This window comes from Euleptes europaea, chromosome 17, assembly GCF_029931775.1.
Source record: "Euleptes europaea isolate rEulEur1 chromosome 17, rEulEur1.hap1, whole genome shotgun sequence".
Taxonomy (NCBI): Eukaryota; Metazoa; Chordata; class Lepidosauria; order Squamata; family Sphaerodactylidae; genus Euleptes; species Euleptes europaea.
Window position 1 is genome coordinate 26,426,245 of NC_079328.1, and position 18,077 is coordinate 26,444,321.

Genomic DNA, 18,077 nt, shown 5'->3' on the forward strand with positions numbered 1-18,077 from the left:
ACGTCTTTTAGTGCTTATTAAAACACGACACAGTTCACCAGCCTGGCTCGGACCTACATTTTCTGGGCCATGTGAATCATGCCAGATCAAGCTTCTTCTCTTGATCCCACCTGCCCACCCAACAAAAAAACAATGTGCAGACTCCATTTTATAGAATATTTATGTGAATGAAGATTGGTAACTTGGGGAGGGGGACAGAATTTTTTGTTTTCACCCTCCCCAAGGGACCTGGCTGTGTTCAGCATTAGTATCTTTGGAAAGGGTGAGAACCGGGCACCTTGCACTATGCAGACCTGTTTATTTTTTTCTTCTTTTCCCCGACTATGAATCCTCAAGAGGATGATGTCTCTTGCTCTCCTTTTTTTTTTGTTAAGAATTCAGTGTTCAGTGCAAAGGACACATACACCCACTCACCCACTGTGCTGTGGTCCTGATGGGAGCTATATGGTACTCTACATAAATGGGGGCTGTTGGGATCCTGTACACTGGTAGGACTCTGTCCTCCAGTGCTGGGATTTTCTGGGAATGAGCGCAGACTTCCCCAACCAATATGCAGCATCCTCAAAGAAGCTCCTTCTCAAAAGGAGGAAGATCTGTTGCCTGCTGGACCGACAAAGCAAGCTGGAGGCCAGTATCTCTCACCAGCTTGTGGGTCACCAGATATTTGGCTCTTATCAGATCAGTAGACCATTCAGAGTTTTGTTTGGCGAGTGTCTGTACTTTTGTGTGTGTGTATATATATATGCATATATATATCCTAGCCATTTAAAGAAAGTAAGAGCGCCAGCGTGGTGTAGTGGTTAAGAACTGTGGTTTGGAGCGGTGGAGTCTGATCTGGAGAACCAGGTTTGATTCCCCACTCCTCCACATGACGGCAGAGGCTAATCAGGTGAACTGGATTTGTTTCCCCGCTCCTAAACACAAAGCCAGCTGGGTGACCTTGGGCTAGTCATGGCTCTCTTAGAGCTCTCAGCCCCACCTACCTCACAGGGTGTCTGTTGTGGGGAAGGGAAGGTGATAGTAAGCCGGTTTGAGTCTCCCTTAAGTGGTAGAGAAAGTCGGTATATAAAAACCAACTCTTCTTCTTCAGCTAGCAGGCACCAGCCTAGGTGCTTGCCTCCACTGGGATTTCAAAACAAGTGTCCCAGGTTTAAAAGGGAGATGCGTTGCACAATAATAATTTTTAAGTTTGTATTAGGAGGTGGTTGGGGAGGAGGAAGGTGCCGTCAAGTCGCAGCCGACTTAGGGTGACCCCCTGGGGTTTTCAAGGTGCGAGGTGAACAGAGGTGGTTTGCTATTGCCTACCTCAGCATGGTGGACTTCTCTTGTGGTTTCCCATCCAAGTACTCACCAGGACTGACCCTGCTCAGCTTCCAGGGTCTGACAAGCAGTTGGCTGTCCTTGAAATGGTGAGAGATTCTCTTTTTGGTTCATGGGTCTCTTTTCCAAATGTTAGCTGATGAGAGTTTGCTGATTAGCAAAGACAAGCTGTCTTGCTTTAAAATAAAAGGCCTAGCATGACTGGCTGTAACACAGCGCTGCCCTTCTGCTGGAATATTCTGCAGCCTGGTCTTTGGAGCGCAGTCCTATGAGAACTGGCACACAGCGCAGGAGTACAAGAACAGAGAATAAAGCTCCTGAAGCAAGGGGAATAAAGCTTTTGAAGCAAGCGGTGGTAAGAGTCCAGACCTCGTGGGTGACCTTGAGCTAGTTGGTGTTTGTTTAACTTACCTTGCAGGGTTGTAAGGACAAACTAGAGGAAGAACTAGGTATGTTGCCTTGAGCTCCTGGGTGGGTGGGTGGGTGGGTGGGGGTAATAAAATGTGATAACTATCAAAGGGTGGGTATGGCCCTATATTTCAATACATGATCTCTCGCCTGTTCTCTTCTGTCCCTGGATTTTAAAACACAAAACCAACTGTGATCGTGAGTAATGTTTCTTTATTGACTGAGCAGTTCCATTAAAAAAAAAGAAAGGAAAAACCCAAAACATTTTTTGGCAAACCCTTTATGAGCTCCTTCTTGTCATCATTCAAGCTTGTCTGTGCTTCATATAATCCAGGGCCAGCCTAGTTGCATTTCCTGTCCAAGCTTTTCCTTGTTCCAACTTCGATTACATCGCTAGCGCCGTGCTGCACTCCGTATTCATAATTGGGGATATCTTCCCGCCCCCCATACAGAGTCCTTATAAAACACTAACATGGAGTAGGAGTCCACCGATAAACACACGGTGAAAAAAATGCCCATGGTGATGCTGGGGGAGGGGGCAAAGTCCACTCCCAACCACTATAGAACTTTTCCCTATGCCAAGAGTCCCTTGACGCTGCCTCTACAAGCTTTGAGGAAGAGGGAGGCTACTCCTTTCTGATCTGCTCACTCTCTTGTGAGCAGATCAGATCCAGCATGGTGTAGTGGTTAAGAGCAGTGGACTCTGATATGGAGAACCGGGTTTGATTCCCCATTCCATATGAGCGGCGGACGCTCCCCACTTCTACCATGGAAGCTTGCTGGCTGAACTGGGTGAACAGTCATAAACTCTCCGCCTGGCCTACCTCACAGGTTTGTTGTGAGAAAATGGAAGGGAGAAAAATGTTTTAAGCTGCTTTGAGTACTAACGGGAGAAAAGCAGGATAAAAAGGTGAAGGTAAAGGTCCCCTGTGCAAGTACCGGGTCATTCCTGACCCATGGGGTGACGTCACATCTCGACGTTTACTAGGCAAACTTTGTTTACGGGGTGGTTTGCCAGGGCCTTCCCCAGTCATCTTCCCTTTACCGCCAGCAAGCTGGGTACTCATGTTACCGACCTCGGAAGGATGGAAGGCTGAGTCAACCTTGAGCCGGCTACCTGAAACCGACTCCCGTCGGGATTAAACTCAGGTCGTGAGCAGAGCTTTTGAGTGCAGCACTGCAGCTTACCACTCTGCGCCATGGGGCTCCTGAAAAGGAGGATACAAATAAATAAATACAAATGCATGCATTCTGGAACTCGCTCATCTCTGAAGAGACAAGAGTCTCTTCGCAACATGGATCTGTTCATTGAAACGAAGTCTGGACCCAGCGTGGTGTAGTGGTTTAAGAGCGGTAGTTTGGAGTGGTGGACTCTAATCTGGAGAACCGGGTTTGATTCCCTAAGGGATGGGTCTGCCCTGTGGGCACAGCAGAGCAAAAAGTAGGATGGCAGCGTTTTCACAGTCCTAGGGCTGCCTTTTAAAGTCTCCCTCTGCCAAAGCAGCGCACAATGGAAGAAGCTGCCCAGGTTGTAGAAACCCTTCCATGTGAGGCAGCCCCCTCCAAATGCTCGGGTGGTTCACCTGGCAAGGTTTTCAGCACAGACTGTCCTAAGAAGGCCATGTCCAGGTCCTTGGAGGAGGGGGGGAGGCGTGGCTCAGTGGAAGAGCATCTGCTTGGCATGCAGATGGTCCCAAGTTCAATCCCCAGCATGGCCAGTTAAAAGGATCGGCTAAGGAGTGATGTGAAAAACCTTAATCCAAGACCTCGGGGAGTCACAGCAGGTCAGAGCAGCCTTGGAGAGACTAAGGGTCTGACCTACTATAAGGCAACTTTGAGTATTCAAGAGAAGAATGTTAACCTAGAGGAACCACTGGGTATCTTCCACCGTAGCTAGCTCCAAAGGGCATCAAGTGCAGGCAGTTATTGGAGGTCTGTACCCACAAACTATCAAGTGAGCCAAAAGGGTAGAGTTGCCAACCTCCAGGTAGTAGCTGGAGATCTGCTATTACAAGTCATCTCCAGCCGACAGAGATCAGTTCACCTGGAGAAAATGGCTGCTTTGGCAATTGGACTCTATGGCATTAAAGTCCCTTCCCTCCCTAAACCCTGCCCTCCTCAGGCTCCGCCCCCAAAACCCTCCTGCTGGTAGCGAAGAGGGACCTGGAAATCCTATAAGAGGGCCAGGGGAACTTGAGAAATTTTGAAGCGAGAGGAGCAAATTCTCAGCTGGCAAGCTGGGCCCTATCCTGCAGTGCCTTAGTCAAGACCTACCAAAAAAACCAAAACCCTCAAATGGCACGGCCTCCCAACTCTACATGATAGGGTTGTGTGGTCCTCCCTTCACAAGAACACAGAAAGTAGCAGGAAAAAGGTCAGTACAGACAATGTAAGAAATCATAGAAGCAATTGGGAGAGACCCTCCTGATGAGCTTCAACCTAAGAGTGGTGAATTGCTAGCTTTTATCTATGGGGTTTTCCAGACTGGCTGAGACTAACCGCGTAGAGATTGAAAGGGCCAGGCTTGTAAACCTGGGTTATGACAAGGATGTAGTTAACACTATTTTGGAGGCTGGACGACCTTCAACGAAAAGAATCTACCATGTCTCTTGGAAGGCATTTGTGTTCTGGTATGTGTGTGTGTAAAGTGCCGTCAAGTCACAGCCGACTTATGGCGACCCCTTTTTGGGGGTTTTCATGGCAAGAGACTAACAGAGGTGGTTTGCCAGTGCCTTCCTCTGCACAGCAACCCTGGTATTCCTTGGTGGTCTCCCATCCAAATACTAACCAGGGCTGACCCTGCTTAGCTTCTGAGATCTGACGAGATCAGGCTAGCCTGGGCCATCCAGGTCAGGGCGTGTTCTGGTATAGGCATAACCAAGTGGACCGTCTAAATCCTACACTGGCAAAGATGCTGGAATGTCTGCAAGATGGAGTGGAACAGAAGCTAAAAGCGTCCACTCTTAGCAGACAAATAGCAGCTATTGCTACTATCGTTCCAAACATAGGGGGTCATCCTTTGACAAGGCGTCCACATATTCAATCCTTCCTGAAAGGAGTATCCCAAACGTCTTCGCCGCTCATACATAGGTTTCCGATGTGGCACCCTCATGCAGTTCTCTCTGCGCTAATAAAACATCCATTTGAGCCAATGCAAGAGGTCCCACTAAAAAGCTCAGAGTAGGTACACATGAACACATGAAGCTGCCTTCTACTGAATCAAACCCTTGGTCCATCAAAGTCAGTATTGCCTACTCAGACCGGCAGCGGCTCTCCAGGGTCTCAGGCAGGTGTCTTCCACAATCACCCACTTGCCTAGTCCCTTTAACTGGAGATGCCGGGGATTGAACTTGGGACCTTCTGCATGCTAAGCAGATGCTCTACCACTGAGCCACGGCCCCTCCCCATGGTAGGGGAGGTAACCACAAGTAGCCACGGTAACCACAAGAAGGCAACACAAACATCAGAACCATTACCAAACTTCTCCCAATTCCCAATGTCTCTTCATAGAAAAAGATCATGCTCAAGCTAGGACTCTAGCTAACCTCTCTAAGAGACATGAGTTTCTAAAACAAGGAATGTCAGATCGGGATCTAGGAGACCTGGGTTCAAATACCCACTCTGCTGTGGAAGCTTGCTGAGTGACCTTGGGCCAGTCACGCATACACACTCTCAGCCTAACCTACCTCACAGAGTTGTCGTGCAGATAACATGAAGAAGGGGAGAATGTTGTAAACCACTTTGGGTTCCCCGTTGGGAGAGAAAAGAGGGCATAAACGAATAAATAGTCTGAGGGGTGAAACGGGCAGCTCCTTGAAATGCGCCAATTCTCAACAAATATTGCAAACAAACCTCTGCAGGGGTGTTGTTTGGTGGATCTGTCTTTCCACAAGTTTTTGGCATTAGGCTTTTTTGAAGTTGGAACAAAGGCAGCTTGGACAGTTGCTGCCCCCTTCTTTTTTGGATTTTTTTTCTCCAGATCTGCTAGGAAGTTTCTTTCCTTTTTCCTCACGTAGACACAGGATCCAAAAACACAGTTATTTACACGTGACAGACCACAAGATAGTATAAGTTAAGTACCTCCAGCATTAATTTTTGTTTTTTAAAAAAACACAAAAACAAAACAAAAACACAATACCAAGGTTCGTACTACAATAAAAAGATAGCCCTTCTAAAAGGTATTCAATAAATAGTAAAACTAGAAAATTCAATTGCTTTTTGTGTGTGTGTGTGTGTGTATTTTAAACATCAGCATAGGAAAAAGCCAACCACAACGTGAAAAGTGTTTCACTCTTTCTTCTTGACTAGCTAGCTAAGGGATGGGAGAAAACGCAGAGGACAGAAGCAAAGGAAATTGGGCTGAAATCTTTGCTGGGATTGACTCTGGCCTCTGGAGTGGAAGGATCAGAGAAAGGATTAGAAAGCTGGGTTGCCAACTGACCAGGAAAAACCTAGTTTGGCCTACTCCTGCGGCTTCAAGAGTGGCTTGGTCTGCAGGCATCAGCCAGTGGAAGCTTTCTCTTACCGTGAAGATCAGCCCGACCGCCTACTAAGGCCTGGAAATTAAGCCCCAGTTAAAGGTGCTGGAATAAGGCTTGGTTTCCAACTTTAAAAGAAGTTGGCAACCTGATAGCTGTCTTTAGTGTCGCTGGGATATCCCGGAAAGAGAAAGCAGCAAGGGGGTCGAGGGAGTGGAGTCTTGAAAAGAAAAAGCCCTCCCGCCCCAGCGAACAACTGATTGTCTCCAGCCGATCAAAGGAAGGTTCGATCTAACTTCTGCGGCGTGCAGAACGTTCAGGGACGGAGCTCGGCAGGCCTGTTGGAGGTATAGAAAGGACAGGGCAAACGGTGCAAGCCCCTGCCAGAAACCGGAGCTTTGCCTTGTGGGGTCCGGCTGTTAGAAGGGGGAAGGACTGAGGCAGGGGAAGCTTTTCCTAGCAGAAGGGCGACGAGAGCAACCTTTCCATAAGCCACCATTAAGCAAGGCAACCTCAGCCGGGTTCCCCCGCACACAACATCTGTGCGGAATTGGCCTCGTTCGGACGGCCTGTGTGCATATTTTTTTATATAGAGCACCCAAACTTGGAAAAAGGGAAGGCGGGCCCACCTTTGCAGCTAGCGACCGGTTAACAAAACGCCCACGAGGGGCAGCCGATACAAGCGCCGTCCGTGTGAAACCCACTCACCGCCTGTCCTGAGCTGGCGGCCCCCCGCACGGAGACAGCATGCGCCTCCCCCGCAAAAAGGCCAGAGGGAAGGAAACTTGTGCAGAGGTCAGAGCCTGGAAAGAAAACCGCTTTCTCCTGAGACATCGCAAAAAAGTCAACTGTGTTTGCGTGCACGCAAGAGGAGGTTTTCAACGTTTCAGACCAGCACAAACTTCGCTCTGAGTTTGAACTCGCCAACTTCCCCAGCAAATACTTTTTAGGGCCAAACGTGCTCGGTTTCACCCACAGGACTGCAGCCAGGGCGGGACTGCTCATCTCGTTTTTGACCGCCTCGAGGCCTGGGTTATGTCGGAGGCGAGTGTTCCCTGGAAGAAGCCCTGCTGATCTGCGGCAAGACATTTTTTTCTCTCCTGCAGGCCTCTGTCAGCGGCAATCCTCTTCACGGGCCACCAGAAACAATGCCTTCTTGTCCCCAAGGAACGGAGTCCTTCCGCTCCCTAGCTCCAGTTTGGGAAGCTTTCTTTCCTTCGTGACTAAAAGTTCTCCCCTTTGGTCTGAGGTTGCAGTCCCTATGAAAGGAATCCCAACCCACCCACCAACGGTTTAAAAATCTTGCCTTTGCGGCTACGAAATATGCATTTGTATGCGAGAGAAAAAAACCCCTCTGGATATATAGAATATGCATAAGCCATAGTATATACTTAAAATAGTTTTGACAATAGATAGTGGTCCTCTATGTTCTCGCCCTCACTCTGGGTCTAGCAAAATTCGACCTGCCAGGCGGACATTTCAGGCCGACTCCTGAAACTGGAATGTTCTCCACAGAGCTGCTTCTGTGCAAATTCTGCCCTCTTCTCTTGCAGCCAAAAAAACAGCTGTCCCCAAACTACAGCCCCCTCATAAAAAGGAGGGGAGCAGGCATGGGAATTTTTAAAAAAAGTCTTCGGTGCAAGGCCCACTCCCCTCTTCGATGGAGCTGAAATCCTGACCTCTCCCATCCAGGGCCACGTCAGTGTGAAGCAGAACTGGCTTCTTTGCTCTCGTTCTTGCTGCTTTTGGGAACGTTTGGCTTCAGTAAGATGAATCGGTTCAGGAGGTCGGTCTCTGAGCTGGCTTGGGGCCCCGAGTAGGCGTTGCCTGTGGACCAGACAGCAGAACCGGTTTCTATTTGGAGAAATGCAGCAGTGTTAAGGAAAACTTGGATAAGCGGAGATGGATTTGTTAAAAAAACATATCAGACAAGTTCACAAGAGAAGAGGTCGTCTCAGAAAACGGGAACAGGACAGAGGTTTCAAAAATTATGTATCATGTGGAGAGAGAAACTAACCTCCCTCCCCCCTAACACTAGACAACGGGGTCACCCTATGAAACTGATTGGCAGTAGATTCAAAAACAGACAAAAAGGAAGTCTTCCTTCACACAATGGGTAGTTGCATTGGGGAACTCACTGCCGCAAGATATAGTGATGGTCACAGGGTTTAAAGGGGTGGTGGTGGACAAATTTATGGAGGATAGGTCAGTTGTTAGCCATGATAGCCAAATGGGTCTTAGAACATAAGAACATAAGAAAAGCCATGGTGGATCAGACCATGGCCCATCAACTCCAGCAGGCAGTTCACACGGTGGCCAACCAGGTGCCTCCAGGAAGCCCACAAACAAGACAACTGCAGCAACATTATACTACCTGTGTTCCAAGCACCTAATATAATAGGAATGCTCTTCTGATACTGGAGATAATAGGTATGCATCATGACTAATCTTCATTAAGACTAGTAGCCATGGATAGCCCTATCCTCCATGAACATGTCCACTCCCCTCTTAAAGCCTTCCAAGTTGGCAGCCATCACCACATCCTGGGGCAGGGAGTTCCACAATTCTGGGTTCAGAGGCAGTATGCCTCTGATTGTCAGATGCTGAGGAGGAAAACAAGCGCCAGTGAGACCAGGTGCCCACAACTGGCACATCATGTCAGATTCAGGGCTTGATTAAAGGCTTACACAACCAGGAAGCTCTCGTACGCATTTCTCCAAGCACAGCCACCAAATGGGGTTTGCTGTGATGCCAGGATGCAGCCAAAGGACATGAAGCACTTTGAACATCCCGAATGACTAGACTGATGCTACGTATCGTCACAGATTTAAACACGGGCAATATTGGATTCCTTTTATTGTTGCTATTATTATTTACGATCTAAGTGAGCCAACATGAAGTCAGACTCCATTCGGCCGACAGCTAAGCACTCTGAAGTCACGCTGGTTTCCATGGAAGGGATTTAAGGGCATACTTAGCTCTCTCGTTGAAACGAAAGAGACTTTTAAAAAGCACTTTACTTTGGTTAGATTGTATCCATTATGTATTAACAGGTCAATAAAATATTTAATGATGGTTGGGTGTGCAGGACAGCATCACAATGCTGGATGAAGCTAGGCATGAACAGCCTGTTTCCTTTACCCATGTCTGCATACCAACGTAAACCAAGCAAGATTGAGTTCTTAATGGAAGAAGCCTACTTACTGGCAAGCTCATGTGCTGGATTTGAGCATCTATATATCTAATTCCCAACTGCGCCCCCTCCCTGTAGATACCTAAATCCACAGATGGGGGCATACCAACCCCCAACAGATGTTTCTGCAGACTTAGGGGACCTCCTAGGTCTGCAGAAAAATCTTAAAATTAAAAAGGGGGTTTAAATCCCCCGGTTTTTAAAAAAGAAAGCTGGGCCTGAGGAGGAGGCCTTGTTGCGATCGCCTGGAGCAGCTCCGGGCAAGCCAGCAAGAGAGTGGGGCTGGGAGGGGGGATGCCTGGAGCCATTATGGTATTCACACACACCCCGCAAGTTTCCTGGCAAGTTTCTTACAAGTTTCACTTGTAAGGACCTAAAAGAGAGCCCTGCTGGATCAGACCAAAATTCCAGCTAGTCCAGCATATTGTGTCCAACTGTGACCAGCCAGGAAGTTGCAAGGGAAGCCATTTCCTGCTATCTCTGTAACTGGGATTCAGAGGTCTGTCCCCGAACATGGAAGATCCATTTAGTGATTATGGTCAGCAACTAAGAGACACTTATCTTCTGTGCATTTTTCTAACCCCACCCCCTTTAAAGCTATCTAAACCAGTACCAACAGCCCTATCTTCTGACAGCGAATTCCTTACGCGTCTTCTACAGTTGTCTGTCCTAAATCCATGGGTAGTCGATTTCATGACCCCGAATTCTAGTTTCGCTCTAGTCAATTTCATCCCGCCCAAAAAAGTTCTTCAGATTTATTAAGAAACAAAACTAGATAAAAAAATCTTTAAAACAAACAAACAAGATCATTAAAATCCACAACCCCATTTTTTAAAGAAGCCAAACCTGAATCCCGATCCTCAAACACCAGCTGCAGCCCAGTTCTGCCCACCCCAAGAATCTTTGGGGCTGAAGTTAAAACCACAAATAGGCTGCAGCAGATAACCCCATGCAGGTGCTTCGTAGTCAGTAGCTAGGTTGGGGAACGCAGAGATGTCCTATGCTCTTCTCCGGCCTATGCAGCTGTTAACACAAAGCCTCCACCGATGCGTTGGTAGAGAAGAGGAACTAGATGGATTCTGGGGAAAGCCCAGCTTCTGCCTAAGGTAAAGGTAAAGGTTCCCTGTGCAAGCACCGGGTCATTCCTGACCCATGGGGTGACGTCACATCCCGACGTTTACGAGGCAGACTTTATTTATGGGGTGGTTTGCCAGTGCCTTCCCCAGTCATCTTCCCTTTACCCCCAGCAAGCTGGGTGCTCATTTTACCGACCTCGGAAGGATGGAAGGCTGAGTCAACCTTGAGCCAGCTACCTGAAACCGACTTCCGTCGGGATCGAACTCAGGTCGTGAGCAGAGCTTGGACTGCAGTACTGCAGCTTACCACTCTGCGCCATCGGGCTCTTCAGCTTCTGCCTAGCTGAAGAGAAACTCACCTCCGTAGTTGGAGGATTCCGCAATGTTCTGTGATCCGGTGATGTGGTGCCAGTAGGCACTGCGTGGCAACATGGTCGTAGGTGTGCATGGGTAGGAGTAGTGTTCCGTGCCCTTGTTCAACAGCTGGAAGAGAGGAAGTAACGTTAAAACCGCAGAATTCCTCCCTTGCAAAAAAAAAAAAGGAGGAAATTGTAGAAAGGGCCGTTACTAGTCTACCGAAATAAAACAGATTCTGCACTCACCTGCGGGGCTGGCTCCCTGTTTTCGCCCGGTGTGACTATGTGGAGAGTGACTGACCCAGGAAGTCTCATCTTCTCTGCTTCTTCTTCTCCCCTCGCCACACCATGTTTTTCCCCTTCATAACCATGTGTGCTGTGCATGCATGTGTGTGTGTAAAGTGCTTTCAAGTCGCAGCCGACTTATGGTGACCCCTTTTGGGGTTTTCATGGCAAGAGACTAACAGAGGTGGTTTGCCAGTGCTTTCCTCTGCACAGCAACCCTGGTATTCCTTGGTGGTCTCCCATCCAAATACTAACCAGGGCTGACCCTGCTTAGCCTCTGAGATCTAATGAAATCAGGCTAGCCTGGGCCATCCAGGTCAGGGCAATGTTCATGCATATTTGTGTGCATATCACCGATGTCTTACCTCCTTAATATAAGTAATTCAAAGGGCTGCCAGGTCTCCCCTCTCCTCCGGCAGGAGGCTATGGGGCTGAGGTCGGGATTGCGCGCATGCGTGTCACATCCGGTTTTCAACCGGAAGCAGCCCTTTACTACTCAAACTAAGAGATTGAGTGATATAAGGCCCCTTGCGAGGTGGCACTTCTGGTTGTAAACCGGAAGTGATGTGTGCGCGGTGTGTATGCGCGCATGCACGTTTGCCCACCGACCCTCAGGTGGTCAGCGGGCAGAGGGGCGAATTGCCGGGGGGTTGCCCGCCACCACCGGGCACCTGGCAACCCTAGTAATTCAGAATGTAGGAGAGCTTTCACTTTAATGCGACACAACGCTCTCCCGTTGGCAAGGATAGAAGGCAAATATAAAAAGATCCCTTTTCAGGAACGTGTGTGCATTTGCCAGGATGGTAGTGTATAAACAATAGAACACGTGATATTTGACTGCAGGATTTACAATCAAATTCGGCAAGAGCTGATACTACCCATTTTGGCTGGCCTTCCAACTTGCCAAAGATCCACACAAATAAAGATAATACTTTCAGACAGGAATAGTGAGACAGCCCATAAAGTTGCCAAGTATGCAAGGTTAAGTATTAAGCTCAGAAGTACTTGGCCTAACTCTGATAAGGGAAACAGAATGTGTAACTGAATTAGTACTATTAATGTAAATATTTAATTTTATTGTCAACATTTTATTCTAATTGATGTTTTTACGTACAGATATTGTTATATTTTTATACCTTTTAATCAAACCTTAACTCTTTTGAATATCTTATGAACAGATATATTGCTAGATTTTACTTTTTAAATCAATGTTAATTTCTTGAATGTTTGCTTTGCTGGTCAATGACTGTAATACATTGAAATTGTTTGTTTGGATATGGGCCTCTTTCTCTCTGCCTAGCAAAGAACCACTACACACATCTGAGGAAGTAATGCGCCAGTCTATTAAAGCTTGTTTTAGAATAAAACCTTAGGAGCCTTCAAAAGTGCCACATGACCCGTGATTATTTTTCATTCTAATGGAGAAGAATCTGGTCACCATGGTGGCTACTAGTCATGGAGACTAAAGGGAAACTCCACATTCAGAAGCAGTCAACCTCTGAACAGCAGTGCCAGGAGGCGACATGAGGGGAAGGCCTTGGCCTCTATGCTGTGTTCTTGGCCCTCCAGGACAAATGGCTGGTCACTGTGTGAGACAGGATGCTGGACTAGATGGACCACTGGTCTGATCCAGCAGGGGTCTTCTTATATGAGGAGATGTTGGGTTAGATTTGCAATCTGGGCATGGGTCAAAGAGATGTAGCCTGAGCAATCTTAAGTACAGCAAAAAAAAAGTGACTGGTATTTCTAGCACCTGATTCTCAGTACTTGGGGAGAACCAGCATGTAGTGGTTAAGAGCAGTGGTTAAGAGTGGTGGATTCTAATCTGAAGAACCGGTTTTGATTCCTCCACCACATGAGTGACAGACTGTAATCTGGAGAACCGGGTCTGATTCCCCACTCCGCCCCATGAGCGGCAGACTGTAATCTGGAGAACTGGTTTTGATTCCTCACTCCTCTACATGAGCGGCAGACTCTATCTGATGAACCGGGTTGTTCCCCACTCCTCCACATGAGCAGCAGGCTCTAATCTGGAGCACTGGGTTTGAGTCCCCACTCCTACACATGAAGCCAGCTGGGTGACCTTGGGCTACTCACAGGTCTCTCAGAACTCTCTCAGCCCCATCTACCTAACAGGGTGTCTGTTGTGGGGAGGGGAAGGGAAGGTGATTGTAAGCCGGTTTGATTCTTCCTTAAGTGGCAGAGAAAGTTGGCATATAAAAGCCAACTCTTCTTCTTAAAATGGATAGCCCCCCCACACACACACACACCCCAAACCACTTTGGAGGCAGAAGCTCACCCGCACGTTCTTCTCCATCTCCAGCAGAACCCGCTTGTGCTGTTCAGCTATGGCCAAAGTGGCGCTGTGCACGCGCTGGTAGATCTGCTCCCCTTCCTGGGTCTGGAAGGTGTACAGCCCTTCACCTGCGTCGCACATCCTGAGGAACAAAAAGGGGGACATCGTATTGTGACGATCCGGGAGGGAGGCCACAGAGAAGAGGCTCATTCCTCCAGCACAAAGGTTGTTTGTGAGAGTTGTGCGCAAGAGGCAGGCTATGCATGCCCCATGTTTCCCGCTTCCTTGCCCCTCACCCCAAACGAACATGCCACTTTCTACCCCGCATTTCGCACATCAACAAAAGAACACACTTTCCAGTATGCTGAGAGGGAAAATGATAGATGAATTCTGAATGAAATGGAAGGGCTATTTTGCCTATGCTAATTTGAGAGTTTAAATATATATAGTAGAATTAGGAAAAATTAAGAGCAAATCAGGAATAACAGATATGGCTCATAACATAAGAATATAGAAGCTTAAACTAGAAGACTGGCTGTTTAAAAACAAACAAACTAGAAGGCTTATATGTATTATAGTTGGAACAGAATAGTTTGCTATTATTATGTATACAAGTTAGTGTATAGAGCAACTGCTATGATACTCAGAATTGTTAATGGCTCTCTCTGGAAGGAGCTCTATTTGTATGTGAATGGGCATGTTTTTGTATTGTTTAAAATCTTAATAAAATATTTTTTGAAAGAAATACACACTTAAGCTACACACATAGCTAGATTACATGGGGTTTTTTTTCCCGTAAATACACCCAGCGCATGGCTGAAGCATATGAGTCTTGCCAAGGGTCAGGAATCCAATAGGATTCCACCTGGTTCTATAAAAAAAGCCCCTGATTGGGCTGCTCATCCCTGCCTTCCTGCTTAGCTGGGGCTTACCCCCAGGTTGGGCAGAGCCACCTGTTCCTCACCCTTATGTATGTGTGTAAAGCATGCTGCCCTGGAGTCATTATATTATGCAGCACACAAAGTTGTCTTCTAGTGTTATCCAACAGTCCCAGTGCCAGCAGTGGTCAGAATTTCCTGAATCAGCACCAAAGTTTGGGAACTAAAAGCAACCAAACCATTTATTAGTTTCAAATCCGACCTCAGGAGACCCAAAGCAGTGTCCATCGTTCGCCTCTACTCCATTTTATCCTCACAACAACCTTGTGAGGTAGGTGATGCTGAAAGCATGTGACTGGCGCAAGAGTTGACTCCTGGCTTCCATGGCAGGGTGGGGATTCGAAGCTGGATCCCCCCATATCCTTGTCCGACTCTCTAACCACTACACAACACTGAGACAACTATCCAGTACTATCTGTCTAGTACTTTGGCACCCCATCTTGATTCTCTTCGCAACGACCTTGTGAGGTAGATTAGGCTGACATCCCCAACAAATTAGTGAGGTCGCCAAATTCTGCGCAGCAATTTATAAACTTCGTCAAAGTTTAGTAAAATAAAGTTCAAAGAAACAATGAAAACGAAGTTAAAACATTTTCTGAATTGGTGGCAAAATGTTTATTTCTTGGTTCTTGTGGGTTATCCGGGCTGTGTAACCGGATAACCCACAAGAACCAATGAACTCAGACCATGAAAGCCTTCGACAATGTTTATTTCTTGTCTAATCTGTAAAACATTTTAATTATATATATCCTTTTAAATTAACATGACACAACTTTTAAACACTATCAATGTACCCGTGGTAACATTGTTGTTCTGTTCTAAATTTTTATTGGCGTAATGCCACAATAAATGTTTCTGTTCTGTTCTGATTAGGCTGACAATGTGTGACCGGACCAAGCTTCACAAACCAGTGTAGGTTTGAACCTGGATCTCCCAGATCCTTACCCAACACTCTACGCTTTACGCTATGATAGCTCTCAGATCATGTCGTGAGGGCCCTGGTGTTGGAGCCATCCAACATTATGGGATCTCTGTCTGTTACCTCTCTGGGCCAGATGGCCAGGTGCAGTCAGCGTGGCGCAGTAGACAGAGTGTCGGACTACAATCTTGGGAGACCCAGGTTTGAATCCCCACTTCTACTATGCAAGATTGCCGGCTGAACTAGGTGGACCGTCACAAACGCACAGCCTAACCTACCTCATCGGGTTGCTGTGAGGATAAAATGGAGGAGATACAAACCAGGTAAGCCGCTTTGAGTCTGCACTGAGGAGAAAGGCAGTGTACTAATGAAGTAAGGAAGCATGCAGAGCGTACATACAAGCTAAAGGGTAAAGGAAGTCCCCTGTGCAAGAACCGGGTTTGATTCCCCACTCCATATGAGCGGCGGACGCTCCCCACTTCTACCATGGAAGCTTGCTGGCTGAACTGGATGAACAGTCACAAACTCTCTGCCTGGCCTACCTCACAGGTTTGTTGTTGTGAGAGAATGGAGGAAGGGAGATAATGTTTTAAGCTGCTTTGAGTACTAACTGGGGAGAAAAGCAGGATAAAAAGGTGAAGGTAAAGGTCCCCTGTGCAAGCACCGGGTCATTCCTGACCCATGGGGTGACGTCACATCCTGACATTTACTAGGCAGACTATGTTTAGGAGGTGGTTTGCCAGCGCCTTCCCCAGTCATCTTCCCTTTACCCCCAGCAAGCTGGGTCCTCATTTTACCGACCTCGGAAGGATGGAAGGCTGAGTCAACCTTGAGTCGGCTACCTGAAACCGACTTCCGTCGGGATCGAACTCAGGTCGTGAGCAGAGCTTTTGACTGCAGTACTGCAGCTTATCACTCTTAACCACCGGGCATACAAGCTAAGGCTCATAAATGATACATTTTTTAGCAAATCCTCACATTTTTTCCATGTTTCAAAGGCCCGAGATCCTCCCATACTGGAAAAGGAGATGTGAATGAAGCTACTGCCTTGCTTTTTTTGGAAAGCCATCAACTGCTGGGGGGAGCGGGGGTTAAGCTCCCAGAGAAACAAACAGTTTTATTGTCACAGCCCAGCCTGTTCCAAGGTCTCAGAACAGGGTGGGTCTGAAGCTGGGATTTGTCTAATCTCTGCATAAAAACCCGGCAGAACGAGTCAGTGAAGGTCTGGGATAAAAGGAAAAGATCAAATTTCTTTTCCTTTGTAGCTGGTAATTAGCTGGAGCGGCTAATAGGTGCGGACTTGGGACGGTTTAAATCAATTTGCAAAGTTCAGAAAAGGGGGGGGAGGCTGAAAAGCTCCTAGGAACAGTCTTCTGGCTTCAGGGAGACGAGGGTTTAAATCCCAGCATAGACTGACAACGTTCCACGTTCTCGTTTTATTCTTGGAGAGTGGGGTTTCACACGATGGCTCTTTTCACCCACCGCAATGTGGCTTTTGGCCATTCATAGCAGGTACAGATCCACTGACAAGGACCTTGACTGGTCAACATGCAAAAAAGATTAATTTTTGGGTCCAGGGCAAGTTCTCTTTGGGTAAGAACAGATGCATATGGACTTGAGTGACGGGGCTGGTGCAGAAATGTTCTCAACCACATCTTGTTCAAACATGCTCTCTTTTGCTTTCTCCCTCTCTCCAGGAGTGAGCATGAGAGGGAAACCAGTTCTGCAAACATCTGCACTATACACTGCACTGGCTATCTGTGATACTAGTGGGGGGAAAGAGCCATGAAGTCGCAGCTGACTTATGGCAACTCTGCAGAGTTTTCAAGGCAAGAGACATTCAGAGGTGGTTTGCCATTGCCTGCCTCTTTGTAGCAACCCTGGACTTCCTTGGTGGTCTCCCGTCCACATACTACCCAGGCCTGACCTTGCTTAGCTTCCAAGATCTGATGAGATTTGGCTAGCCTGGGCCATCCAGGTCACGGCATCTGTGGCACTACAAGCTGTTATTTTTAAAAAAACAAGGGTGCTGAATAAATTTGTTATAAAATGGATAAGCAGGCATTTAAATGCAAAACAAAAAGGAAAAACCAGAAGAAGCGAATGTTTGCCTAGCAATAGTTGGGGGGGGGTGTTGTCACCCTGCAGAGAAATAATCATACACATTAACCACTACACCAGTGTGGTGTGGTGGTTAAGAGTGGTGGTTTGGAGCGGTAGAGTCTGATCTGGAGAACCGGGTTTGATTCCCCTCTCCTCCACATGGGCAGCGGAGGCTAATCTAGTGAACTGGATTTGTTTCTCCACTCCTCTGCATGAAGCCAGCTGGGTGACCTTGGACAAGTTACAACGCTGTTAGAGCTCTCTCCGTCCCACCTACCTCACAGGGTGTCTGTTGTGGGGAGGGGAAGGGAAGGTGATTGTAAGCCGGTTTGAGTCTCCCTTAAGTGGTAGAGAAAGTCAGCATATAAACACCAACTCTTCTTCTTTTCCCTTCTTTCTGTTTTTTCTCCTTTCCTCCTTCCTAGCTCTACCCTTTCCTTCTCTCTCCCTTCACTTTCCTTTTCCTTCCATTCTAGCCCAACTTACACTGAAGTCTATAGCGATAAATTAAGAATACGAACAGAAAAAAGCCTATCATTAAGTATTTCAGTCTGACTGACTGAAACATATAAGTCCTTAGCCGTAAATATGAACCCGTGTGGTAAACGTGCCCCTCACAGCACGGTCTCTCAGCAGTCCCCTTGCTTGTGAGATTATTATGAGCCCAGGCCTTCTCTGATGCCAACCAGTTGCTGTGGAACAGCC

General features: G+C 47.4%; 1 protein-coding gene across 3 annotated transcripts in view; it reads right to left on the reverse strand.

Annotated features, from left to right (window-relative positions):
• Window positions 1-7,834: 7,834 nt before the first annotated feature.
• DOK4 (docking protein 4) overlaps window positions 7,835-18,077 on the reverse strand; it is a 45,405-nt gene continuing 35,162 nt past the window's right edge. For 2 of the 3 annotated variants that reach the window (XM_056862611.1, XM_056862610.1), the window contains exons 6-8: window positions 13,416-13,554; window positions 10,835-10,958; window positions 7,835-8,033 (exon numbers count right to left, since the gene is read on the reverse strand). In XM_056862611.1, coding sequence (XP_056718589.1) covers window positions 7,906-8,033; window positions 10,835-10,958; window positions 13,416-13,554 — 391 coding nt within the window. In that variant the 3' untranslated portion in view covers window positions 7,835-7,905. Of the gene's footprint in view, window positions 8,061-10,834; window positions 10,959-13,415; window positions 13,555-18,077 lie in introns of all 3 variants that reach the window. The other variant, XM_056862609.1, reaches the window with a different exon arrangement.